Genomic DNA, 27189 nt, shown 5'->3' on the forward strand with positions numbered 1-27189 from the left:
AGTGTTTTTTTAGGACACTGTATTTAATTTACAAGACTTACACACACACTTTACTGATAGCTTAAGTGCTTTCAGACCGAAGCCCTGCAGTGGTCAATTAGGGAAAAAATCAGCATCAGAGGTCAGATTCCTCAACACTATTGTAACCAGATAATGTTATTTCGGATGCCATGTTCTAATGTCGTTGCAAATCAGTGTAATTTTACAACTTTTTCTTCATTTAAAAGAAAAAATGTGACCACACTTTGGTTTTGTGATCTAAAAGTGGAATGATAATATCTTGTAAAGATGTTTATAAGTGATTTTTTTATACATTGTTTTTGTACTTTTTAACTCTGATGTTTACACAGCCAATTAAATTATATAATAGTATATCCAATTATATGATATTTCTATGTGTTTTTACAAGTAAATACAAAGAACTTTGTGAATTTCTGGACAATATTAAACTTTCTTTTACTACCATGTTTTCTTATTTTGAACAGTATGGTCGGGGAAGATTTGGACGAATCTGGAGGAGGCGAACATGGGTCTTTGGAATGCTAGGCATAACAGGCATGAGAAGGCGGCCCATTCTGAGGCTAGTCAGAAAACAGTCCTGGTGGCACTTGATCCCAGTCATAAGGTGTTATGATTGCCAAGGGACCACTATCATCTCAGATCAATGGAGGGTTTAGATGACGGCACTGGCTAATAGTGGATATGTTCACTATTCAGTAAACCACAGCCGGTCATTTGTAAACGCAGAAACAGATGCCCATACAAAGAACATTGACTGTGAGTGGTCTACCTACAAATCCCAGGTCTGGAGACTGCCTGGCAATCGAACAGAGAACACCTTGAAGAAACAGCTTGCCTCAATAGAGTGGACACATTGGGTGGCCAAATCTCACAAGAATGGTGCACTTGGACATATGCTTCACGAGATATGCAAACAGTACAAAGTTTAAAATATATGGAAACGATAGTTTCCATTTATTGGGGGAAATGCTTGCATGTGTGTGTGTGTGTGTGTGTAACTTTAGGTACATTTTGTGTAATAAATACTGTCTCTTCTTCTGCAGTTGTTATCAATTTTGAATGGTTTGCACATGTTAGATAGCTATATGCATAAAGCCTAAAGAGATCAAACTGTTATTTTCAATATAGAAAAAATGCCACAAAACTAGTAGGTACTGTTCAGGTAATGATTAGTTAATGCTTCGTTCCTCAGTAAGTATTTGGTATGATGTTTGACTTTACAATAATGTCCACAAAAGTAGTAGGTACTGGTCAGGTACTGATTAGTTGTTGCTTCGTTCCTCAGTAAGTACTTGGTATGATGTTTGACTTTTTTAGGAAGTAAACAATATAACAGATAATTACCAGTCAATGATTAAGTAATGACTTATTACTTAGTAAGTGATGAACAAGTAAAGGTAAGATGACACAGCAGTACAAGAATATATAAATGGTACTGCTTTTCATCCTTACAAAGGCTTCCAAAACCACCAGGAAACAGGTTTTTGACTAAATGAGCTGTTCACTCAACGAGTCAGAGTAATCCAGTACTCACATGAAGAATTTCTCTCTTGTTCCTTAATAAGTCTGGTTTTTGTGGGCACCAGTAAGTACTGGTTAACTACCCATTACTTACTGATTCACCTGTAAGGCGTTCGCTAGTAACGAAGCAAATAATTAACCAGTAGTTCCCTAATAAGTCTGGTTGTGGTCACCAGTAAGTACTGGTTAACTACCTGTTACTTACTGATTCACCTGTAAGGCGTTCGCTAGTAACGAAGAAAATAATTAACCAGTAGCTCCCTAATAAGCCTGATCTTTGTGGTCACCAGTAAGTACTGGTTAACTACCCATTACTTACTGATTCGCCTGTAAGGCGTTCACTAGTAACGAAGCAAATAATTAACCAGTAGCTCCCTAATAAGCCTGGTCTTTGTGGTTACCAGTAAGTACTGGTTAACTACCCATTACTTACTGATTCGCCCCCAAGGTGTTCCCTAGTAATGAAGCAAATTTGCGTCCAATATTGTAAAGTGTTGCCAGTGTTTTATTTAACTTTTGAGTCTGATTTTAATATATTTAACTTTTAGCATAGTTACTTTCACCATCGGAGCAAAGAGGTGTTAAATACACACACACACACACACACAAAAAAACAGAAGGTTCCTGCTGTTCTCTGGCTTGAATCTCAATATGAGTCTGGATTCTTAAAATATTTTGGTCTCATTTTAACACAGAGGGGGGGAATGGAAATTCACCACAATTTTCTTTTGCTGCTTCAAGTCAGTTTCACCAAAATTAAGAAATTTACCTCTGTGCTTGCTTGCTTTCACAGTGCTCAGGTTGTCATGCAGCTTGATGGGAGCTGGCGAGGTCTGAGGGTAATTGGCTTCGTGAAATCTGAGTCAAAATGCAAATTTATGTCAACATTTTTCCAGGTGTTTCTAGTTGTATAGAATTACTAGCAAAAACAGATTACAAACAAGCTGTGACATGTGGCAGGTGTATAAATAATATCTGCAGGTACAACTGAACCCAGCTGAATCGCTGATTACATTGATGAAAACCATTAATGAAGCTAATGAAGAATGCAAACACCACATCTTTTGTTTGGACCTTATAGTTTGGAGTTTTGAGTGTCACACTGAGGCAATGTTACTGTGTTAATGTGGAAGCTGTACAATAAGGGTCCTGCGGCACTTCAGTGCAAATAATGAATAGCTCTTACAAACAAAGAGGTGGAGGAGGACATGCTGATTAGAGGAACCTCATACCATACTGGGTTTGACTTAATTGTTTAGTACAAACAACAGCATACAGTAAATGGTGTGTAAGCCCATTTTGAAATAAGCTTTCCCTCTGGCCAGAGCCCATCCTTCTCACTTTATTCTGTTACTTGTTATGTTTTCCAGCAAATTTGTTGCACATATAAAACATACATTTTATAAGCATTTATGGTTGTGATGTCACATAGTAATAAAAAAGACAGCAGTAAGAAAAACAAACAAAAAAAAAACAAAGTGACATTACGATATTAGTGGATAAAGTGTTCAACAACTCCTTATTTACTTTGCGTTGTCAGAACTAATTAACAATGAACAATAATGATTTACAAACAAGTATCTCACTATAAATAACTAATGCTTAAGTTTCAATCTCTAACTCACTAATCAATCCCTTTGTTCTTATCACTGGTTTACTAATCTTGCTCTAAACTTTTTAATCAAAGGCACACATGCAGTTCATTTATCCCCTACTGTATTTATTCTAATTTAGTCCAAACACCATGAATCAGCCAGCACTGCCATATTACTCATACACTCAGCAGTAATAAAGAATTAATTGGCTATTCTGGGAATAATAGAAAAAAATAAACAAACAAACAAAGCAGCCATTCTAAAATGAAACAATAGATCAGCTAATATGGAAATAATCATCTCAGAGATACTGTATGTATATATATATATATATATGTATATATATATATATATATATATATATATATATATATGTATATATATATATATATATGTATATGTATATATATATATATATATATATATATATATATATATATATATATATATATATATATATATATATATATATATATATATATATATATATATATGAAAAGGTCACAGCATGACCTGTGTATGTTTTTGTTCAGGCAGCTATGGAGATAAGATGCAGTCTGACTGTAAGGAGCTGCAAAAAAAGGAGTTATAGAAATTTGCCACATCAAAGTTTTCCATGTTTCACAGCTTCCTGTCTGTGTTACTGGAGTCAGGTTTTTAAAAAAGATTACTTGGCCTATTAAATCTTTAGTGAAAAGCAACTGACTTTTACACTTTTAGGGCCAGATGCGGCACAAAGAGTCTAACATGCCTGGAAATCGCTCATTAGTATTTCTGCATCTGAATGGGTTTGCCTTAGCGACTATTACGCCAGCAGTTACAGATAAAAGCCAGTGCACCCAGTTTACATATGGCTTAGAGGCTTTGTGTGCTGTTTTCTCACTCACATCCTTTGGTTTGTTTATATTTTCAACAACTAAGCCAAGGCTGCAGATCAAAATCAAATCTATCCTTTAACATCACTGTGTTTACATCCAGCAGTCTTCAGAACCATCACCATAACCGATGCTGGTCTACCTGCTCCATACTCCACGTCTGAGGTTGTAGTTATTACGCCTGCCTGTCCCTCAGTGGACTGCTTTCTCCGAGTACTGCAGCAGCACCAAACTGACTATAAATCACATTGCATTATCACCGCGCCGTGCTTCCCCTCGCGCTCTGCTCCGCCCACCGCGTGCCTTCGATTGGCCGGTGAAGCTACTTGGTCGGCGGGACATCGGCGCAATCGTATGTCCCGCCTTCTTCCTTAGGGCCCGTGATTGGGAGAACGGGGTCCTCCTTGAGCTGTCAATCATGCTCTTTTCTGTGCGCCTCGCGTTCAATGCTGCTGCCTGCGACGCGCCGAGTGCGGAGCGAAGAGACGCGCTGCATACCAACAGTGGCATACGGACACGGACCAGACTCATTTTGGGTCAGGACGCACGGACCCTCCCCCTCGCCCCATCCCCTTCTTAGCCCAAAAACTGACTTATCATTCGGTTATTGGACGGCTTTTTTTTTCTTTACATCTTTGCTTCTCATGCGTTTTCTGAACAAATCTCTCTGCATAGAGATAAAACTAAGTGTCTGGAATATTAGTTCACCCTGCTCCAATCTTTTTCAGATTTAGAGAGTCTACACTGGGTAGATAAACAGCCCTGTCAGTCTCTCTCTGGCGGGAGTCATCCGAAAAGTCAAGTGTGATGTTTTCGACAACTCACATGTAGAATCGCTGGACTAACGCTGCTGACATACATCCACTGGGTTGTTTTTATAAATAGATCCCCCTCGGCGGTTCCCTAAGGTTGGAATATCGTGGCATTTGGCTTGGTAAGAAGAAGAAGAAGAAGAAGAAAAAAAAAAGAGCAAGCAGCAGTAAATCAATCAGAACTCCATCATGGGCTACCCTCTCTTGCGGAACGCATTTGCTGGTTTGATCCTGGTTCTGCTGTCAAAGGGTAAGTTCTTACAAGCTTCTTAGTTATGTGTTGACGGTTCTTCGCTGGTGCGCCTCAATCTTTGCCTTTCATGTAATATTTTTTTATTTTTGTATTTTTCATTTTGTCTGTGGTTGTGGAGGTGAATACTAATGATAAGGAGGAAGTGGGGTGTCTACCTGCATGTGAATCACTCCTGTCTGTTGTGCCACTACGCTCCTACGCTTTCTATTAGCTTACACAGAGATGTAAAAGAAAGGTTGTTTGTACCCGCGCACGCACTATGAGCGTGAGCGCATGCACGTGAGCGCAGCGCCAGGTTCATCTCCAAGCAAACCTCGTGGCTCACTCAGTGTAAGCATCGAGTGGTGCATGTTAAGGTGTTTACTACAGAATAGGGGGAGAAAAAAACAGCCCCTATGTGAACATTCCTTTACGTGACTTGAATGGACCGGCATCCCCCTGCATTTCGATGTGTGTGTGTTTGGAGGGGGGGCATTGCAGTGAGACTCAGGAGAGAGAGACTGTTTTGTTCCCTTACTTAAAACCAAGGTCGGGAGAGACTTAAAGATGGATGTTGAAGGGTGGGCAGTTGGGAGGCCTGGAGTGGTCTAGCATAAACTGTCTGGGTAGTCAAGCCTTAATTCCCAGTTCTATTACTGGCATAAATTATCTAAACATCTAATCTTGAGCTCCACAAAACAGATAAGCACACTTTTTATATTAGCTCTAAAATTCTTCAGATTAAAACAATTTACAGTTTGGAGCGAATTTGCACAACAAAAGGATTTGGAATAACAAAAAAAAAAAGACAATTTTTATGCTGCTGTTTTTTTTTTCAGAGCATTAATCAGACAACATTTAAAAACCTTTTTACATTTTATAATGTAATCTACAGATTTGCTCACTGAAACTATGGGATGTCCCATATATTTTCATCATGCCTTGTAATTTCCTCACTGCCCATCTAACATGAACCCACACAAATACTCACACCTGTCTTAATTAGTCCTGCCCTAGTCCAGTGGGAAATCAGTATATAAATAAATTACTCTGGCCCTTAATAACAATAATTGATGTGTCAGTGCAATAAGATGTGAGGTTAACAACCTGCAGATGCAGACAGGCTTTACCCTCTTGATCCTGCAGCTCCTAGTGGGCAAGTAGAGCCCAGCTGGTCATGGTTGGCTTCCCACAGCAAGCCCCTTCTCCACTCAAGGCACAGAACAGACGGGAAGCCCTGCAGGAAGTACACAGCACATAAACACAACGGGCTCAGCACCACACAATCCTGCAACCATATTGGTGCTCATTTCAGGTTTCAGCCCCCTGAATTTGTAATCTGTGGGTTTTGTGATATGAAAGTGTGACCAATCATCTGAGGCACAGTTGAGGAATGATTGGTTATTGATGTGAGTTGTGCACATTGCAGCACATATGAATCAGATTAATCTTTGAGAGGGATACCGCCCACTGCTGCGGGTTGCTGTAGGTCCTTAAAATGTCCATCTTTTTAAAGGTGCAAAGCATGCATTATAAAGGAGGAACATGACTGTTAAAAGGCCACTGTTCACTGCTTGATAAATCATGCAGCAGTGGAATAATCCTTTGTATCTGTGCCCCTGAGAGTCAGGCGTGTGCAATGCAGTTGCTTAAATGCTTTACCTCACTGTTTAGCAGACTGTGTGTGAGTTGTTGTTGCCTGTTTAATGATGTAGAAGACACATTCTCTGAATGATTGCGCTACCTCTGCAATACTTAATTTATTTAAGATATTTTATCCTTTAATTCTAAAACATTTAGACATTCACAACACACATAACAAAATATGTTTGAATAGAGTAGTATGTTATTGTAGAAATGGTAAAATGTGTTTCAGACCACAAATATTTCTCACAGACTTGGCATATAAATGCAAAGAGCACTCCATGGATGCAATGTCTAGGTCTTGGTACACCATAATACCTTTCTCTTCATAATTTATTTTCCCGTTCTACTTAAAATGTATTAGTACCATTATAGGTGGATAGCCAAGCGCCCATTCATACATACAGTAAAATATCTGCTTATTCCTGGCACACAAGCCATCTGCAATTACTCAAACTGTTTTATCACTGAAAACAGATCATGGACTAAACATTAAGACTGAAATGTATCCAACATACTTTCATGTGTAATCAAATCATTTAATATCTGCTGAAAGGATTTCTATAGGTTAGAAATCCCCAGTTAAGGTTGTATAAAAAGATAACTTTCTAAGAAATTTCTGCCTTACAGACATTAATTGATGCACTTAAGGGATTTTTACTTTTACACTACGCCGTACACAGTTATTGTTGTGTTCAAACAGGTCAACAGATGGGTTTTCTTATCAGCATGAGGGAGGTTCTGGTGAGAGAAAGAGTTCAGGGCAGGAACAGGTGAAAACAAGCAGTCGCTTTGTAGCCCATCATCATTCTGGTTTCGGCAACATATGGGGGCCAAGTGGGGTCAATGCACATTGCACATGTTAGCATGTAGCCATCCTCCTTCTTTCCTGCTCCCTCACACACACATAAATGCATGAACACACATGCTCAACTGGATCACCAGTCTTGGCTTAGAGATGAAGAGAAGGGAGATGCCAGCATCAACAGATGCCTTGCGCTCCTATTCTGGAGGGACCTCTGGTTTTTTTCTCCCTCCCTTTGAAACCCATGGCTTCTGTGTGGTGTTGTTCTCCATGTTTGGCTCAGATTGCTCTGCCATTTTGGCAGATTTTATTTATCTGCAAGTGTCGGAGTGAGAGGGCTTGAATGTGGGTTTTAAGAAACCTGGGGACATGGGCTGGAGGTATAAAACAGAATGGAGAGGACTTGTGGTCTGAATGTTTTCCCCTAAGGTTTCCCTTTTTTATATATCTCTTGATGTCATAAGGTGGTAAGTGTTGCAGTGGATTCAGTGTCTGACAATGAATCTGTTCCTTATATGAGGAGACTGCACCTCCAGAAAACTCTGCAGCTTCAAATAGCAGAAACAGGTGGCATGGCTGAAAATGAGGAGAATTGAATGCTTTACATAAACCTCATTAGTTGATCATTTATTCCTAAATTAAAACATGGTGGAACCTGAATGAAACATGGCATCCTTGAGAAGAGGAATGGTCATTCATTGGTATTGATTGTATGATAACATCGCTGGGTTGACACCCAGTTTCCACACAGCTCTGTGTGTATACATGAGTCAAACAACAACGCATTCATTCTTGTGAGACCCCATTCGATCGCTGATATGAGAAACTCCTCCTTCCATTTTCTTTTGGTTCAGAATTTTCCCCAAGTATATTACAAAATGTGAACTCTTGGACTGCTTGCTTTACTTGCATGGACAGTCAAAGTTATAAATACTTTATTAATACTATTTTAGCTGACAAAGTAAAAGCCTTATTCACTTAACAAAGTGCATGCATACATAGCGGTTGATGTATATTTTAACAACAAATTTTACAAAACAATATCCCTGCCCAGCTAGCCGTTTAAATGATTTTCTCTTTATATTTTACTTTTTGTTGCAGTAATTCTCCATTCTCATATTAAGCTTGACAGAAAAAAGCTGATAACATGTTCCTCTGTCTTTTGGATGCAGTAAAGTTTACCTTTATTTGTAGAGAAATGAATTTGCTAAGCCGAACACTGAAGAAAGTAACCTGCAGCAATACAAAGCTATCACGTACATGTGTTGCGGAAATGGTGCCATTTTTCTGGCTTTAAAGCTTCACTCAAAAACTTCTGAAACTTAAGCAGGAGTGGATGTATAGCCTTCATTAGCATGTATGTCGCAGTCGCTGGACAGCTTGACATTGTCAGGTCATTCGCCAAACTTTTAGAGATCCTTTTCATTCATTATATGTAGTCATTTTAGTTTATGTTCTGTTTTCAAAAACATATAAGCCAGACGTATATTTATGTGCTTTTCTGTATGTTTACACTTGAAAAGGACAAATTATTGTGCCAGTCCGACCATAACTGGACTTTTAAAATAATTTAAGCATGTTCGTCCAACTAAAATCTTAAGAAATCAAAGTTTTGACGATTGAACTAAGACTGAAAATGTACTTGCTTTTAAAGACACAGAAATCATAGATTTTCTATTACTGTGCTGATAAGGTTAAAGCTGTCATGCACTGAGATTTAATCTTCTTAAGTGAGAATAACTAACGATATTTAATGTAATGCTTAATAGTTAATTTTGCATTACTGTTAATTTTTTATGGGCTGTTTGGAATATTTCTCAGAATGCATATTATTCTAAAAAATAAAATGAAATCAAAGAAGACAAAGAAAGAAAGGTATAGTCATGATGGTGACCATGGCAACAGTTGCAGTGTCCAAGCATTTTGGTCAGTCTGACAGAAATTGAGAGCCGAGATGAGATTTTCTGATCTTTGTCTGTATGTGTTTGAGGCATGTTATAAAAAGTAAGACATGTTGGATCAGTCAGAACAAGGTAGAAACTGAATGTATGCATACTGTGTGTAGGATTACACACAAATAAAAAAAAGCAGCCCTGAGTATTCAAAGTTGACAGATTATTGTATTCAAAGATGTTTTACCTGCTTTTACAGCATTTTTACAATTATAATTCAGACAGAGATGAATGACCTCAGAGGTGGTAACCTTGTGATCTGTCAGACTTAAGCTGAACCCAGCCTTCATTGTGTTAGCAGCGTTTGTGTCAGAGAGGTGACAGTCAGGTCACACGTTCAAAACCTTTGAGGATGGTTAGCTTTAGTCCTACAGTGGATGGCAGGCAGGCAGCACCATGGTGATACCTTTTAGATATCTCCTGTTGATTTTATAAACATTTTATTAGGCCACATACATTGGTTTTAGTAGGCTGGCAATTACACATTGGCAGTGCCATAAATAATGATTACAGGAAGGCTTGTTTGCAATTATAATTACAGTTATAATATATTGAGTTCGGTGTAATAGAAAGTCAGTGTGACTGCTTTCAGCTTGGGACAGGTACACCGTGTTTAATCACTGTTGTAATTCGCTCAGTAACAACCTTTCCTCATCCTCCTTGTGCTTAAAGACCTTCACCGGTCTGAGTGTGATTATGAGCATGGGCTTTGGGTTCTCACTGTAGCAAATGAAAAAGGGCTATGTTTTATTTAGCGCAGGGGAGGGATTGTTGAAGAGGGAGCAGAGTGGCTGTAGAAACAGGAATAAGCGGTGGCTCATGTACTCAGATCCACTCACTAAAGGACATACACACAGTATCATAGCAAAGGTAACATGCATGCAAGCACTGTGGAACTGTTCCTTCACTTGGGCTGCTGGGAAGATAAATTTCAACAGTTTTCTCACTGAAAGAATAAGTGGTAAATCGATGGAAGGGACATCTTTAGCGTGTATAGAGTACACATTAAAATGGATATTAATTCTTCCATTGATCTCCTTTCACAGGATTAATTTTAAAAAGTTAAATAAGTCTCAATGCAGGTTTCTTCTATTTAGTTTTTGAAGCTTGAGTCTGCACTGCAGATTAAGCTATCTGCAGAGAGAAGGCGAGAGAAGGAAAAAGAGATGTTTTTCTTGTTTGGTTATTTGCAGATGTTACACATTTAGGAGGAATAAATGTTCGAGGGGAAGAGAGAAAGTATGCTGTGTAATTTTTTTTTCTCTCTTTTCCTCTGCCTTCTAGTGTTTTTTTTTTTTTTTTTTTTTTGTGCCAGGGAGTTAGCATCATTCGAAACACAATTCAGATTAGTGCAGCCGGCTTGTCCTAGGGGAGCCGGGAGGGACGAGGGTCCTGCTTTTTTCCCTGTCCTCATTACCAAAAGACAAGGCACTCTCCGGCAAATCAATGGAAAAGGCTTAGGCACTAATGCAGGCCATGTCTGGTGATGGGACTTAGTGTGTGTGTGTGTTCTTTCAGCATCCCACTGTGGACATGTGTTGTATGTGTGTGTGTGTGTGTGTGTGTGTGTGTGTGATCCCTAATTTATCTATGTATGTGCTTAATAAATTGTGCTACATCAGAAGGCTGGAGCAAACAACTGCTGAATCACTTGGTGTTGGAGAAACCTCAAAATTCCCAGCTAACTGTGCTGATATTTACCATCGGAGATAAGTGATAGCTCAGAAGCCTCTTAATTAAGCAAAGATAACATCAGATTCATCTGTGAATCCATTTAGTCCAGTACTAATGTTGTTACCATTGTAATTATAATTGCTCGGGGCATTGTTACCATGACTACTACTACTTCAATATACAACAATGGTGTACAACTTCTTTACTGACTCAAGAAATAGAACCTCCATGTTTTCTGTCAACAAACCCCTGCAGCAGATGCTGGTACCTGTCTCACGGCTCAGTCTATGCTGCAGCTGTTGATTCTCTTGTTCTCACATTTCCAGCCTGCATCCCACGCTTGTGCCTCTCATTTTGTTTACACAGGTAAAACCACTGGGTGCAACAAATGCTAAATAATAGTTTTATGTTGTGGATTTTTAGCCTCTCTAGTGCCTCTGACATCTCGTGGTGCTGGAGGTGTTTCTGGGTCTGTGTGGCAGGGATTGAAGAGCAAAAGGGAAGAGAGGGAAATAAATAAAACTGAGGAAAACAGATCAATAAATATTTCAGCAGCTGCTCCCTTCACAGACTTCTCCCGAAGCCATAAGAGATGGAGAAAGAGACAGAGAGCGGGAGGGATGGATAAAGTGCAAGAAAGAGAGAAAGAACAGGAGTAATTGTGTTCCAGACTCTCATTCAGAGTGAGCTCTGAGAGAGATGGAGGGTGAAAGAGACCAGCAGAGAATGGGGATAATTGTGTCCCAGACTTTAATAGACAGAGAGAGGAGGCATGAGTGAGGGGTGGAAAAGAGACACAGGGCGTGCTAACGAGCACCACATACCAACATTGTCCTCCATGGGAACAAAAAAAAAAGCCATATGAGAGCCTGTACTCTGAGACTTTGGCACTATATAACAATGACTATAAAATTCTCTCGCTTCCTGACTTTCACTTAATTCTAATTCCTGTCAGGAGTAAGCGACAGACTGTGTGGGTGTGTAGTTTGTGCAGCAAGCAGTTCTAAATGATAATGAGCCGCTCAACAGCTGAAACTGCTAACGTGTCGCTGCGGATCAGGCGTGGCCACCGTCAGTGCCAATCATCAGCTGATATGTTCTCACATTGTCATGAAATTTGCTCACCCAGGATGCTAGTTACATGCCATGTTTGTAGCATGTTATGCATGTTTGATGCACAGAGCAGAAATGGCAAGGAGAAAAAAAAATCTAAACAAAACAGAGGAAGTTCATGAGGATGGACAGGTCAGAGAGATGGGGGAGTTATGAAAAAATGATTGAAGGAGGACTGCTAGGAGGGAGCGAGGGAAGAGAGACAGATGGTGTGAGGGAGGAAGGGAAGGAAGGGTGCAAAGACCCGCAACAGGCAGTGATCGAGATGGATTGATTTTGCAGGCAGATGATTAGGTGGAATAAAAAAACATGGCAGGTTTATCCTGCCAATAAAAACTGAGTTTGGTCATATTGCTGCATGAGTGGGAGTAGTGAAACTGTTTCAGGGTCACTTGTTGTGCGATATTGCAGCATTAAGGAGCTGGTGCTAATGTGATATGCTGCTGGTTAGGGAGTCATTCCAGCAAGCAGCATACCTCTAACAAGATGCTCATGCAGTTTGCTCACATAATAAGTAGTTTGTCAACAATCCACAGGTTACATGGGTGATTGTATTTAGATAAAAATACAAATTGGCAACATACATGGCAATCATATACCAACATTGCATTCTTTGGTGTTGTTTTTTGGGCAAACTGCATGATTAGAAATAGAGATATTTAAGAGTTCTCCTGACGTTTAATGCCAGCCCGTTTTTCTGGCTCCTGCTATGAAGGTGCCGGTGGGAGTTCTTTTAATAAAGTGTCCATGTTAGCACGACATTCTGACAGAAAAGACTCTGTTAGGCAGGATTTGACTGTGACAGCCCATAAATGGACTTGCAAGAAAAGTTCCTTGAACACTTTTTATTTCACTCCTGGTCTTCTGGTTATTGCATGTTCAAAAACTGCAACACAGATTTTGAAGCAAAAGATCACAGGGTTAGCTCTGGAACAAACCATCACATTTTTGATGGTGTGGTTCCATTGTGGTAATTGCGATGTTGGGTGAGATTCCATCAGACATTTACACTGCAAGAGACCTTTAATTGGGTTTGGAAGAGGATGCTGCTGTATTGTTGCATTTCACTAATTAGATGTGGAGTTGGATAACACTAACAACCTTTGCTGGTCTTCCAAGTTTTCCACTGAAGTGTGCAGAGTTCCATTAGTCTTTGGACCTATGCACATACTTGACATAGATTATTTAAGACATTTCAAGGATATTGTGTGCTTTTAAATTAAGCTTTGATCACATTTAGGTTCTTTATTCACAGAGGAATGCGGTGAAATAAAGGTATCTAATTTGTTGAGTTATACTTACGGTGCCACTGTGGCATCCTAATTCCTCCTCAAAAATCTGTTTCTTTTGACATTTCAGGGCTGTGTTGCACTTTAAATACTTATGCCAATTACTTTTTATTCCCTTTTGTGTTTCAGCAGCAATAAATAAAAGGGAACTTGGCAAAATTGTTCTTATTTAAATGCAAAATATCATTCCAAAGTTGCAGGATGAATTAGAATTTGTCATTAGGCTGTCCTTGTTCACCTGCTGTTTACTTCTTGCCGCAGCCGTCACTGCAGATCTAAAGCAACTGTAAGTGTATGAATGAAAATAATGGCCAGATCTTTAAGTGTGTACGGTTAATAACATGTTTGATACACAATCAAATGCAGAGTTGGAAGCTCCAAATAGGTTTAGTAGATAAAAAAACAAGTATTGCAGCAGTTCTCCTTTCAGAAATGACTTTGTGAAATCATTTGGTCACAGTGTCCGAACATCTTATGCTCTTCCCATCAAGGGTGCACTGGCTGTATCGATGTGACCTTTATCCGGTCAGAAGACCCCCAATTTCATTAAGAAATAATGGACGTGTCAGAAAAGGGCAATTAGCTGCTTAATGTTGGGAAACAGTACTCTAATACAACATATATTTGCTGACAAGTCAATATCTGTACCTGACAACAACTGCTGCACTTTAGGAAATGCTGTGATAGGAATTGCTGATTTAAATTTGACAGATCCTTTAAAAGCAAAAACACTCCTGCGGCAGTGGAAAAGCAGAGATGAAAATGTTTTAAATCATGTTGAGAAATGCTGTTGTGTTCTGAGTGATAATGTGATTAGATGCTTCAAAACATGTGTGGGTTCAAGATAAAAAATAACAAAACAAATTCATTATCAAGCCGATATCAGAGCCACACTACAGAAGATTTAATCTGATGTGAAGATGCAGCATCTGAATCATAGAAGATAAACAGCCCAATTCAACGCTTGTTATTAAGCTTCATGTATTGTAAACATCTGCTTTATCAAACCTTCACTTACCTTTGTTTGTTATTTTGGATTTGACAGCTGTAATCAGAATTGATCTGTATGGTACAGGGAGGCTGCTAAATGTGACATGACAAATGTTGGGCAGGCTGTGCAGGTGTTTTCTCAATCAGGCAGACGTGATTGATCCACTCTTGAATCCATCATGATCAAGCCATATTGACACTCTGCTTCTGTGAAGATTTTGTTTTGACAGAAGAGAGAAAAGAAAGATGGCAGCTAATCCGCTGCAGTGGGAAAAGTTTCTGAAAAAAATATTAGCATTTTCATTAATGCCTATGAAGTGTTTATTAACCCACAAATGTTGGAAGGACTTCTGCTGCTGCTATTGATTTTCATTTAATTAGACTTTTTTTCCCCACCAGTCTGGTTTTGCATGGTGAATTTTACGTGAAGAGTTATGATGGTGGGTGAACACTTGCCTTAAGGTCTGATTATTTCAGACAGTTTATTAATGACATTCCATAAAGCATGTAATACACTGCCTTCCCTATATATATATATATAGTTGCCACCTGGATTTAACTAAGAAAATAAGTAGAAGGCTCCCATTGGATAATTACTGAATGGGTGATTTTCTATTTTCTTTCAGCTGCAACAAGTTCTTTAACCCCAATGAGTAGCTTCTCATTTCTTAAACAACCACGTGGAAAGACACATCCTGTGGTTGAGGAAAAGATGTAATTCTGTTGAAGAAGGGTCAAAACTGGAAGGATAGTGGGGAACCATTGTCTTTCAGGAAAAACCGTGTTTGGGAAAAAATCCTGCATGATCATGATCGGCGCTCACTTAAACATTTTTTAAATCAAATCAGTGAAAAATAACAGATCTCAGGGCTATGTTTTATAGTGAAATTAAGAGCATTTCCACACAGACAATGCAGAGGGAACTCAAGAGGATTGGGACTAAATAAACTAGAATTAGAATAGACTAAAACAGCTGAGTAGCCACTGCAGCGAAGAGAACCACTAATCAGTGAGGCTCTGGAGCAATGGAAGAAGGTCGTGTGATCAGATGAGTCCAGTTCCAGCGTGATGGGAGCATCAGGGTAAGAAGAGAGGCAGACAAAGTGACACAGCCTCCAGGCCTAGTGCCTACTGTACAAGCCTGTAGGGGTAGTCTATGATCTGGGGGTGCTGCAGTTGATCAAGTCTAGGTTCAGAAACATTATGAGGTCAGCTGACTACCTGAATATACTGAATAAGCAGGTTATTCCCCCAATGGATTTTTTCTTCCCTGATGACACAGGCATATTCCAAGAAACTGATGCCAGGATTCATCGGGTTCAGATTGTGAAAAAGTGGTTCAGGGAGTATGAGGCATCATTTTCACACATGGGTTGGCCACCACAGAGTCCAGGCCTGAACCCCATTGAGAATCTTTGGGATGTGCTGGAGAAGGCTTTCCACAGTGATCAGACTCTCCCATCATTAATACAAGATCTTGGTGAAATATTGATGCAACACTGGATGGAAATAAATCTTGTACCACTGGAGAAGCATTATTTAAACAATGCCACAGCGAATGCTGCCATAATTAAAGCTAAAGACTGTCCAACAAAATATTAGTGTGACCTTTTCTTCTTGTTGGCGACTTTTGTTTTGGCCAAGCAGTGTGTATTGGGCTTAACAGAAACGTGTTTTGTCTGTAAAACTTGGTAAGTAATGATGATCATAATGCACTTGAAAAAATATGTTTGATATTGTATACTAACAAGAGGCACTTCAGTCGATGCCTGTCACTTAATGCCTTATTTGTGCTCGCTGCTGAAATACATACATGTCTGTTGTCAGAGGTGTTTTTTTTTCCTTGAAGAATTGTGTAAAGGTATGTTTTTATACCAGTTTGCTGCACTGGATGAAAGTAAACATGACATAACATGAATAGTTAACTCTAGACTGGCTGCCTTTGAAATATATATGGAACCTTTAAAAAGGCACATTTAAATTTAGAGGACAGCAATTACACAGTCAAACATGAAAGTAAATGGCTGTGCATTACAGTAGTGCCACATTTATAATAATCCAGACAGTTTGTGCTCTATGCTTAGTGCTCAGCCCTGGGGAGCCCACAGGCCTTCTGACTGTGCCCACTCACCCAGTGCAACTTCCTGCTCTCAGCTCACACTTCAAGACACGAGCACACATCCCAAGGCCATCTGTTTGCTTTTTTTCTGGGGCAACTTGATGCCTACAGGGATATGGACATATGTGGTAAAAAGTACCATCAGAGTTGTCAACCTGCTGTGTCTGCCCTGATTACCTTGGGAAGATACCACATCCTTACAACCTCTGATAAAAGCGATGGCTTTCCTGCTGTGTCCCCCCCTGTAGTGTAACCCCTTTGCAGAAAACTTATTGGGAATGTTCACTGATTTTTATGTGCTATGCTCATTCTATCAAAGATAAAGTTGGAAGACATACCTTTCTGATCATTTCTCATCAAAGTGGTCTGACAGATTTCAATATCACAGCATAAAAAAGTCATTTAACCTGTATATAAATGCTAAAAGTGACCACAAAAAAATTGCAAAACATTTTTACCCTTCTGATTTAAAGGATTATTAAGATGGTTTTTCTCCAAAATTTGACTTATTGTGAAGCTCTATGGTAGTTAAAACTCATTCACATCATTTTATTCCCAGATACAACTGAAGGGAGCAAGGAAGCAGTTAAAGCAAAGTCAGAATAAACATCCTGCTGGTGCAGGGGTGTTGCAGTAAATCATTGCATGCATCCAGTCTTGCTGAGTTTTGCATGACCTTAACAGAAATTGTATAAGGAATCATCAATAAAAAATGTGCATATGTCATCACCCCACCCAGGTTGCTCCTAAGGTTGCTCCTTTCTTGCAAAAAAGAAAGTTGACCCTATCACTGTGGGCTCTTTGACCAGTATGACACAATAGAAACCAGTTCTTAAGCCTAATTTATATTTTCACTTTACTATGTCAATGGGATAGAAAAAGTATCTCATCTCATCTGAATAGGTAAGTCTGTTTCAAGTGTTGTCAAACGTTACATATCATGCATCCTAAATGCTGACATGGTTGTACGGCAGTACATCTCCTAGAGACCAGTGCAGAGTCCAGAGTTCCCTTCTGAGTTTCAACACCAGTGCACTTGCACTTCAGCAAACATGATGATGGTGTAGAAGATCAGAAAGATGCAGTCCACATTAGCTGTACTGTACACTGCCCCCATTATTTCTGGTGGAAATGCTCTATTTGCTTAGTCTGGCTCAGCATCCACAGGCTCTCTGGAAATAAACTGTAATATACATATAAATGATGTATGTATGGACAGAAGGTTTTGTGTAAACATATTTAATGTAGAGCATAAATGAGGTTTTAAAGGGAGAGGAGCTGTTATGTAATTATGTAAAAGAAACCCAGGTTTCCACTTTAAGTATGACACAAAAATGCAAACAAAGCCAAATAAATAGCTGCAATTGAGTGATATAGTAAATAGTTAAAGTTAATTAGAACACAACTGGAATCCAAGTTTGGACATATGGGATTGTAATGAACACCTGTGGTAAAAGTTATAATTGCATGAAATTTTGTTTAACCATGTACTAGATGAGATATTCATCTAATCTAAAAATTTATCCAGAAAGTGCCTTAACTTCTTAAGTGTGTATAAAAACACATTATTATAAAGGTTTGGATAGATAGCTAAATCACACTCCCAACTTGCCCTTGTTAGAAACTATGTGGGGTACACATGAAAATACCAAATATCACAACAATAAGGCAAACAGGGGCCTGCAGAGCCTTTTAACTCACACAACTGCACTCACATGATCTAATATGGGCTGCACAGTGGATTCCAGATTATATAAATTTATCCATGCACAAAATGTCAGCAGAGCAAAAACTTAATTAAACCGTTAGTACGATCTGAAGTATAAAACCAGAACACCCATTAGGGTCCTCATCACCTTAACTTCACTGACAAATCCAGCTTTGAAGTACAACTGGGCATCCAGGCTTATATATGCCTCCAGGCTTTGCTTCGTGAATTTCCCCAGTGTAGAAACGAGGTGCATATAAATATCAGAAAATACAAGTTCCGGCCAGATGTCCATGGTGCAGTGATCCTTCAGTGGGTCCCTAGGATCCCTGGCAAGACCTACTGCCTTTAATTTAAGATGATATTACATGACTTGTAGTGGCAGCCATGTAAAATGTTTTGCCCCTTGGGGGGTGTTGATAGAATAGAGATGTAGGTGCATTACTTCTATTAAAGGTGATATAAATTCTTTACCAGTGTTAGTTATCATATGGTCTTACTTCTAGCAGTTCTTTTTTCCAGTATAGAGTAAAGTTTGTCTTCTTTTTTCTTTTTTTTTTGTCTGTTTTTGTTTTTCATTCACTGGTTGTTGTCCTTAAAATGACTCCCGTTGTCTGGCTTCAGTCTCAAAAATGATCTTAAAGTTAGTTCAAAGTCAGTTCAATTTCAGAATGTCAAATTCAAAATCAAAAGATGTTTTTGTAAATTGAGCTTCAGCACAGAGGCAGAATCTGATGCTAATTTCTTGGTGAAAAGTTTTTTTTTGTACATCGAGCTCTGCTTGAAAAAGTGGGATTGACCAGATGGATTCCTGTATACTGCTTAGTATAGTGTTATTGATAAAGTTATGATTTGTATTTTAACCTCTTTTTGAGGAATGCTGGCATTGCAGTGGGTAAAAACACTTGCAAAGAATCTCAGAAATGGATTTTAGGATTGACGGGAAGCCAGTTGAGGATCTGTGTGTATTGAGGGGAAAATATGGACCATGTTTTTACCAAGTCTGAAGAGGGAATAGAATAAATAATGTATAAGATAATATCATTTTTCTTAGTTGACATGTCTATACAGTTTAATGCACATCCCATAGATGATGTAAACTCCATGCTGTAAGGCTGAAGTATCATTTTATGGTGAGGAAACAAATCTGTGGAACTCAAGGATCCTGTTTGCAATTAGAGCAGCAGTAAGCAACACCTGTAATGGCTCTTCTATGTGAGAAAGTGGCAGGTGAGAAGAGAGGACAGCTTTGGGGAGGGTAAGGCCACTCTTGAGATGGACTGTGCTTTATGCAAAGGATGGATGAAGGCAGATTGAGACAGAAACGTACCATATGGAGGACTGTGTCTGGCTCTAGTCGGTTGTTTTATTTATTAGCCCTGCCACGTTGGTCACAACATTAATTTCATGCCTGTGTTACCACACCTGCATCACGAGCTGAGGTTGCTGACTCCATGTAGCTCAGAGCAGGGGAACACAAGCTTTTCCTCAAACTGCAGAGAAACTAAAACACAGTAAAGTGATTAATAATGTGTTAAATAATGTGTTGAATTTTGCTGCATAAGCTTTAAGCTTCTGATCTTTTGCAAACACTGGCCTTTTGAACTTGTATGTTCCCCTTTCAGATATTCTTGATTGTATCATGTCATTCAGATCTGCATGTATATAACCACAAAATCATAACATAAACTGCAAACATCCCAAACATTTATGTTCTCAGGCATGTAAGCTCTGTCAGTTAATTTCTTAACAATGTTTTTTGTATTTACTCAGTTTGTCAGAGATGACTTTTAAATATAGGATTTGTACAATAAAATAGATAAAATCATTTATATGACATCCTCCTATTTTAAAAATGAGACATAGAATATCCATGTGTTAGGTTAGAGTTGCATACAAATCAACCTTTTGCATTTTTTGGATCACACTCTGGTTTCTGTGTGTTTTCAGCCTCAGCTAGAAAGGTTGTTTTTTTTGTAAATTGCAAGCGACACACCAAAGTGAGGATTGGAGAGGGAAAAAAGCAAAGAGTCAGATCCCTAGCTTATCGGTGAGGATCAGTTTGGAGGAAAGGAGAAGCTCTCAGTAGGAAGCTTTTTTCTGTCATTTTGAAAATAAACGCCTGAAAAAGAAATCAGCCCAGCCTCAAGCATCCAGAAAATATGTCAGGCCATTTTTATTTGTCGCACACTTTAATTCTAAAACTGAAGTTGTCATTTCGCCTATGTAGATTTCTGTGTCCGAAAATGGAACCTTATTGTCTTTTTTTCAGTCAGCAACAGGATGACCTACCTGTCTGAAAGATTGTCTGAAGCTATGGCTGAAGTGTTCAGCCCAGCTCGTCTCATGGTTCATCAAAACCCACTTGAGAATGACTCTCAGCTGTCTTTTTTTCTTCTATTCTTTTCCCCATATCAAACACACAGACACTGCTAAAAGATTCATGCATGTGGACTTTGGGGCCATTAAAGAATGATCCACTGCAAAGCTGTTTTTTCACCCTCATAATGAAATCCAATATTCATGAAATGGATTTTCCTCTCTGCTCGCCCACTCATTCTAGCCAGAGATGTGTGTTTGCTGGTGTATTTGGATTGTGTTTGCTCAGCCTTGTTCGGCTAGCATGGGTTAATGGTATCCTAAAGGCGCATTTTCAAGCTAGTCACTTAATTACACAGGGTTGACGGATGACCTTCCTCACATTACCTGTGTAAAGCAACACAGTTAGGTCCTATCTTAGCTTTTCTAAGACTGGGGTCACAGTAAATACCAGTTAATCAAAGCTTTGTTTACACAAGGATTGTGCTAACCGCTTGGAGTTTCCAGGTAGACTATCAGATTGGCACATGTGTATCTCAAACCTATGATATACAAATGTTGACATTAGAATAATATCAGGGATAGAAAGAAAAAATACATTTGCCGTAGTTAGTGTAACTTCGACTATTTTTATGTACCTGTGTTATTTAAGTGATTTTCAAAAACAATAAAAAACATATTAACTATACAATAATATACTTCTCCTCTTTTTAAGTTCCTTTCACGCAGATATTCCAAATAATAATGAGTTTCTAGTTTTCATATGAGCCAAATATGGCCTGAGGCCTAGATTCACCTTGTAGAGCATCCCTTTCCAATCTCCCAAAAAGGAAATCAAACAAAATAGTTTAAAAAAAATGTACAAAAATAGGACTTTGTTAATAACCACTAATGCAGGTGGAAACAGTCTATTCTGCTTTTATTCAAACACAAAGTCTATATTTGATTAGGACCAAAACAGGCCACTAGTTGTGTCTGACTGTGACTGTTTTTAGAGTCAGACGAGGATGAAAATTTTAAGCACCAATACTGAGATTTTCTCACTTTCTCACACATCTATCTTGCATTTTTTGAAACTTAATTACTCCAAGTCTGACCACAAGATGGCATTATAATAAATTTTAATTATTAGACTTAAAATTTAAAGTGTGTCTCTTATTTCACATCTGATGGCAAATTCTGCCTCTGCCTGGAGAGTGGACAGCTTATCAGTATGTGTGACAAGAGTTGGACAGTATCTTCATCTGCTTGAAGGCGAAGGAGATGGAAAAGCTTAAAAGCTTTTCTTCTCTAGGTATAAATTAACCTTGTAGGCCTAATTGGACTTTTAGTGTTAGTAGTTAATTTGAAATAAAAGCAAGTTAGTGACACCGGCATTGATCCCCCATGGCAGTGGTGGCAGTTGAATATTGATGAAGTCATATGAGGGACTGTACTATGGAATGTGAGAAATATCAAGAAAAAAAACCCCAAAAGGAAAAACACGATAAATAACAGCTTCTTGAATCGCCGCCATGAATTATGGCAGAATACGTAAAATCTGGTATCTGTGATTAAACTCTGCCAACAAAATATCACTATCATCACAGGCATCGTAGCAATTTTAATCAAGTCATCTTTTTTTTGTCATATCATCAAGACATTATTCCACATTCGATCCTCACCACCTTTATTATGAGAACCACCAACACTGTTATCATCAGCACTGATAATCAGCAGAATCTTTCCTCCCCATCGTTTCACTGTTATCTCCATCTTTATCACTGCTGTTAATTCTCAGCATCATACTCAGTTCTCTGCAGCACAGTTGTGCTTTGTTGTCGCAGCAAGGCACACTGTTTCTTTTACTATAATTACAGACTCCAATGAAGCAAAGAAGGTAATCCTTTTTCTCACTTTGATTTCATTTCATTATTTTCTTTCTTCAACCCAACATCATCCAGCCCATCCTTATGTCATTCCATTTTTATGCACCCTCTTTTGAAATCTGCAGCAAGCACCAGATGTGGACATCCTGTCCTAACTCCTGTATTTTAAACCCCAAGTTCCCTTGTTACCACTTGTTCTTTGTCTGTGTGTGTCTTCCTTATTTCTATTTTTAATGTTAGGTCTCTTTCTGCACCTCTGAGTGTTCTTTCTCAACCCATCTGTTCTTCTTACGCTGGACTTCTGTTGATCCTCCGCTCTGACTGTGTTGTAAACTGTGATATTGCATTTAGCACTGGGTGTGCTGCCCTGCTTGGAGCTGTTTGGGGTGCAGATGGTGTGCAGCGGGGTGCAGCCTCTTGACATGGAAGGATTGAGTGTGTGTTTGCTTGTCTTTAAATGTGCATGTGTACAAAGCCATCATTGACACGTGGACATTTGTACATTGGTTAACCAGGCCTATTCACAGTGTAAATATAAGTGAATTTGGAATACTGGAAGAAAACTAATAGTGGGAAGACTTTGGATGTGAACATAAAGCAGAGTGCTCACAGATGTGTGTGCAGCACGTGTCCAAGGCTGTGTATGCCTAGGGAAAGACAAGCCACGTCTCTGATCCCTGAGGGTTTGAGCACAAAATGATGATCCGCTGGGTGAATAGGTTACACTCGATAAGCCCCCCCTAAGCACGACTCACCACAAAAAGTATAGAATGTTACTGGAGGGTCGAGTTCAGCATGCACACCGTTCCCACAGTGGACACCCACCCACAGGGGCGTACACCTCGTTCTTTTTCCTTCTGCCATCCACACCTTGAATGCTGTCACTGTAAGGGAGAAGATAGTAATGCCACGTAGGCGGTTGCAGGGATGAGAGCTTTAGTTCCATTAACAAGTATTTTCTAATTGGATCTGAGCACTGACAGACAGCCATGTGCTGAACAAGAACGTGAGCTTTCTATAAATACAGACTTGCTTTGCCTCGAAGTGCAGCCTCGAAATGCTCACATGCACAGTCACACACATACCTGCACTCACACAGACACACAAAGTAAAAGTTACACAAACAAGTGAATAAATCAGAGCCTGAATAAATTGGGAGATCTTGATATATTTTTCCCTGATTTCTTTTGCTTCAGTCATTCCTGCCTTCTGCTTGATCTTTCAGCCTCAACAGGAAAAGAGAAATTGAATTAAAAAGTGCTTTTGATATCCCCTCCTTGCTGCAGATAAATAAAATGATCAGACACTGTCAACAAGATGACTCCCGCCTCTGTTTTACCCTCCTTCGCCTCAGAACACACCCTCATGCTTCCAGCTCCTCACCCCCGCCTGTTGTCCCTCTCCTCTCCTCTGATTGGAATCTGGAAACTCATTTGCTATCTTGCTCTCAGACCTAACTCAGACCGTGTCAGGTAGTCTGCACACGTCTCCTTCAGTGCTTGTTCTCTCATTCCCTCCCTCTCCCATCCTTTCCCTTTTTTCTCTCTTTTGCTCTCTCCTTTCGTCTTTATCCCCTCGCCGTCTGCTGCAAGCTCTGTGGAGAATTTGCCCAAATTACCTGTCATACCAGCAGCTACGTGTAAATAAGCTAGGAAAGTGTGTTGCTTTTTCTGAGTTCCCCTCCCCACTTCTCTCTGCCTTTCCCCTACCTCTACGATATCTCGTCTCTTTTCAAACCACCCATATTCTTCTTTTCAATCCATCACATCTTTCCCCTATTTTGTGTGTGTGTGCCCTTAACCCCAATTTCTCCTTGCTATTTCCCTCTTTCTCTGTCTCCGCTTTGCTGTTTGCCAACAGTACGACTGGGGATCCTTGGGAAGTCTTTACAGGTTTTTCTTGTGAGAAAACTGAGTTTGTAGCTGACTCTGTGGGAGATGCTGCATGTTGAGAATCAGGCTTCATCATCTGTCATTTGGCCTTTGAGCTTTGGTTGGTGGGGTTTTGGGAGCAGAGGGGAGGCAGCGTGTTCCATGTATTTATCATTGAGAAAGCACAGGTGCCTGTCTCTACACGATTCTTGGTTTCAATGTACTCCATCCAGCAAATATTCATGCTATTTACTCACCTTTGTAATTCTACGGTGTATGCCACTGTTAAGCTGTTGTTTCAGGATTTCCTCCTCATAGGTATAATAGAAGAAGATGGAGATGTGCAAAGGAGGTCAGGGCCAAACTCTCAGGTCCAATTTGAGCTTTGGAAGGTGTAATCATCCCTCACCCAGGGGTTACAGGTGCAAAGACTGTGATTTGTAGGGAGGTGAAGGCAAAAGCTAGAGGAGGAGGCTGTAGCGAAGTGGAAAGAGTGATAAGGAGGAGGACACAGAGAGAGGGGGTTTTTAAACCTTGTTCTGCTACTAGCCAGCTATCTTGGGAGATTTATTGAGACTCCCACACTCTACTCCCTCTAATTATGAGCCGAGATTTATCTTCCTGATAAATGAAGGTGCTTTTTGATTTTTCCGGATTATTTTGAAGAACGAGTATAGAGTTTTTTTTATTTAACCTTTATTTAACCAGGTAAAAAAATGTTTGAGAACTAGTTCTCATTTACAAACATGACCTGGCCAAGAGGCCCCAGCAGGAATAAATAACGTACATACATATAAACAGACAACTGTGCATACACAGGACCACAATACAACAATACAATACAAATAAAAAAAAACGCAGAGTGAGTACAAATATATAAAAATGAAAGGGGGAAAGGGAGTAGAACACAGTGTATAAGACGGATTTATGTGAGAGAAAAAGTAGTGGGTAAATGTTTGTATATAAGGGCGAGTCAGCATCGTCAGCAGGAACAAGTATCTACAATAATCTGTTGAAGTCTCTGTCTAAACAGAGAAACAGATATCAGAGCTGGAAGTTTGAGAGTGTTCTGCAGTGTATTCCAGTCATATGCAGCGGCAAAGTGGAAGGCGTTACGGCCAAAAACAGTGGCGGTTTTGGGAATGATGAGCTTAATAAATTCGGTTGACCTGGTGTGATAAGTGCTGCGAGCGAGGTGGAGAAGAGATGAGAGATAGAAAGGTGTCTTGTGTAAGATTGACTTGTAAATAAAAAGAAACCAATGATGGAGTCGCCGAGTGTGAAGGGAGGGCCAGCCCACCAATTTATAGAGATCACAGTGGTGGGTGTGGAAAGGGGCGTTTGTGGCAAAGCGTATGGCTGAGTGGTAGAGAGTGTCTAGAGTAAATACCCCCAAAACTCTTGCAAGTTCAAGACTTGTGCCACCCTTCCCCTTTAGATTAAATTTGTTTTATAGCTGGTGAAAGCTGCAGTAAAAAGCAGCAATTTCCCATTGAAATGGCTTCTCCTGAACTCCAGAACACCTTATTTGCAGTAAATTTAGCTGATGCTTTCATCCAAACTGACTTACAAGTGACTAACACACAATTTACTATCATGCCAAACAATACTTTGTCATGTATGCTGGGGAAAACTAGTATTAAACCAATAACATTCAAATAGTAAAAAAAGATCACTCTACTGTCTAAACTGCAGGACTACAATGTTGCCTCTTGGATTTGACAACATCATCATGATACATTTGCATAATCACCATAGTCTTACAGGGAATTTTAATATGTATATGTTTGTTTATACATACAATGCATATGTTTTACAATCCAGGATTTTAAATGATAAGATTTCAATGCTTTTATTAGGAAACAATCTTGTGCTGGGCAGGGCCAAAGTGGAAATTAAAGAAATCACTTTAAGTAGACAAGGGATTAGACTGAGGAAAAGGTTGTAAAGGACAACATTTGAATGAGCAATCTTTTACTTGAGGTTTGGAAACTTACGAGTGGCAGGTGCTGACATCTTTACATCATGAACACAAACATATTGAAAGATAATCAGTTATGCAGTTGGAGCTATATCACTATTGCATTTATTGTGAGATTGTTCCAACATTTTTTTATGGGCCAATGAATAAAAAAACTCTAACATGAGATAACATTAGTGTAATATTTGCCCTTTTGTTCACTTTGATATAGCTTGAACAGAAACTGTGTACAATATTTTTCACCAGATCAGAGCAGACTGGGCCTTTCTGGAGAAGAGCCTTAAAGATGGTGCAATTCCATATAAATCAGTCAACAGATATATTAGTTATTTAAAGTGGGGAGACTTAACAAAATGCAGTGCCAATTTTATGTGTTCCGATTTATTATATGTCAGCAGAGTTGGATGTCATCGAGGATTGCCTACAGAAATTCAAGCAACCAACCCTTTTCTTCTTTATCTTGTAGTCTAAAAGTCTACTTTCAATTTTCATTCATTCTGGGATTTCATGCTACGCCTCTCTTTGTGATCAGATAATTTATACATTTGCTCATCTTTTACACCGTGTGTAGGGGCTTTAAGTGTGAGGTGCCAGTAAAGGTTTGCAGAGATGATAGCACCTGTTAGCTAAAGGGGGCTCAATCATGAGCAGTCACGCATCAGCTCATTGCGAACCCACCATGTGGGAAAGATATGCACTCCAGGCCCAAGCTGTAACAGGAGCAGAGTGTAAGATTTCTAATTGGCGCTCTGGTGAAAGGTGGAGGAGGTGGTAAAACATAAAAAGGTATAAGAACAGGA

General features: G+C 39.3%; 1 protein-coding gene across 1 annotated transcript in view; it reads left to right on the plus strand.

Moving 5' to 3' along the window:
• The first annotated feature begins 4475 nt into the window (after window positions 1-4475).
• Window positions 4476-27189, plus strand: part of iglon5 (IgLON family member 5) — a 137281-nt gene continuing 114567 nt past the window's right edge. The window contains exon 1 of the mRNA XM_041988009.1: window positions 4476-5074. Coding sequence (XP_041843943.1) covers window positions 5014-5074 — 61 coding nt within the window. The 5' untranslated portion in view covers window positions 4476-5013. The remainder of the gene's footprint in view (window positions 5075-27189) is intronic.

The sequence above is a fragment of the Melanotaenia boesemani genome, chromosome 6 (genome assembly GCF_017639745.1).
Source record: "Melanotaenia boesemani isolate fMelBoe1 chromosome 6, fMelBoe1.pri, whole genome shotgun sequence".
NCBI classification, from domain to species: domain Eukaryota; kingdom Metazoa; phylum Chordata; class Actinopteri; order Atheriniformes; family Melanotaeniidae; genus Melanotaenia; species Melanotaenia boesemani.